Below are 520 nucleotides of genomic sequence, written 5' to 3'. Positions count from 1 at the left end.
CACCCACCCCCCCCCCCCCGTCGCCCTCCAGCCTCACTCACCTACATGAGGCATGAGGGCGTACTTGAACTCATGACTCCCCATGTCACACGTATCGTCAGGAGACTTCGGGGCCTTCAGGAGAGAAAGGGTCAAGTGGTTCCCTCTCGCCATCCAGCCGTACTTGCTGTCGTTGAGAACCGCGAAGCCCCATTTCGGTTCAGAGACATCGGCCCACCTGGTTGGGTGCCGTGGCGTTGGGTATAAAGGTTATTTCTATACGCATATAGGGTTATGTTCTTGGATATAAGGTTATTTTTATAGTATAAGGTTATATTTATGTATGTTCTTGGATATAAGGTTATTTTATAAGGTTATATTTATGTATGTTCTTGGGTATAAGTTTATTTCTATAGTATAAGGTTATTTCTATGTTTGTTCTTGGATATAAGGTTATTTCTTAGAATTTTTGTGTATACCTAGGCTTATACTGTTGGGTAGAAGGTTATTTCTTTGTTTTTCTAGGATGGTGTTGTAAGTT

At 42.5% G+C, this 520-nt stretch overlaps 1 protein-coding gene across 1 annotated transcript in view; it reads right to left on the bottom strand.

The window, feature by feature from the left end:
* The window catches only part of LOC119592397 (alpha-mannosidase 2C1-like), a gene marked incomplete in the record, with an annotated part of 33,450 nt that overhangs the window by 2,344 nt on the left and 30,586 nt on the right, over positions 1–520 (bottom strand). The window contains 1 exon segment of the mRNA XM_037941219.1: positions 42–217. Coding sequence (XP_037797147.1) covers positions 42–217 — 176 coding nt within the window.

Source organism: Penaeus monodon, chromosome 30 (assembly GCF_015228065.2).
Source record: "Penaeus monodon isolate SGIC_2016 chromosome 30, NSTDA_Pmon_1, whole genome shotgun sequence".
Taxonomy (NCBI): domain Eukaryota; kingdom Metazoa; phylum Arthropoda; class Malacostraca; order Decapoda; family Penaeidae; genus Penaeus; species Penaeus monodon.
The sequence above is the reverse complement of the archived record's forward strand: the minus strand, read 5'-3'. Positions and strand labels throughout refer to the sequence as shown.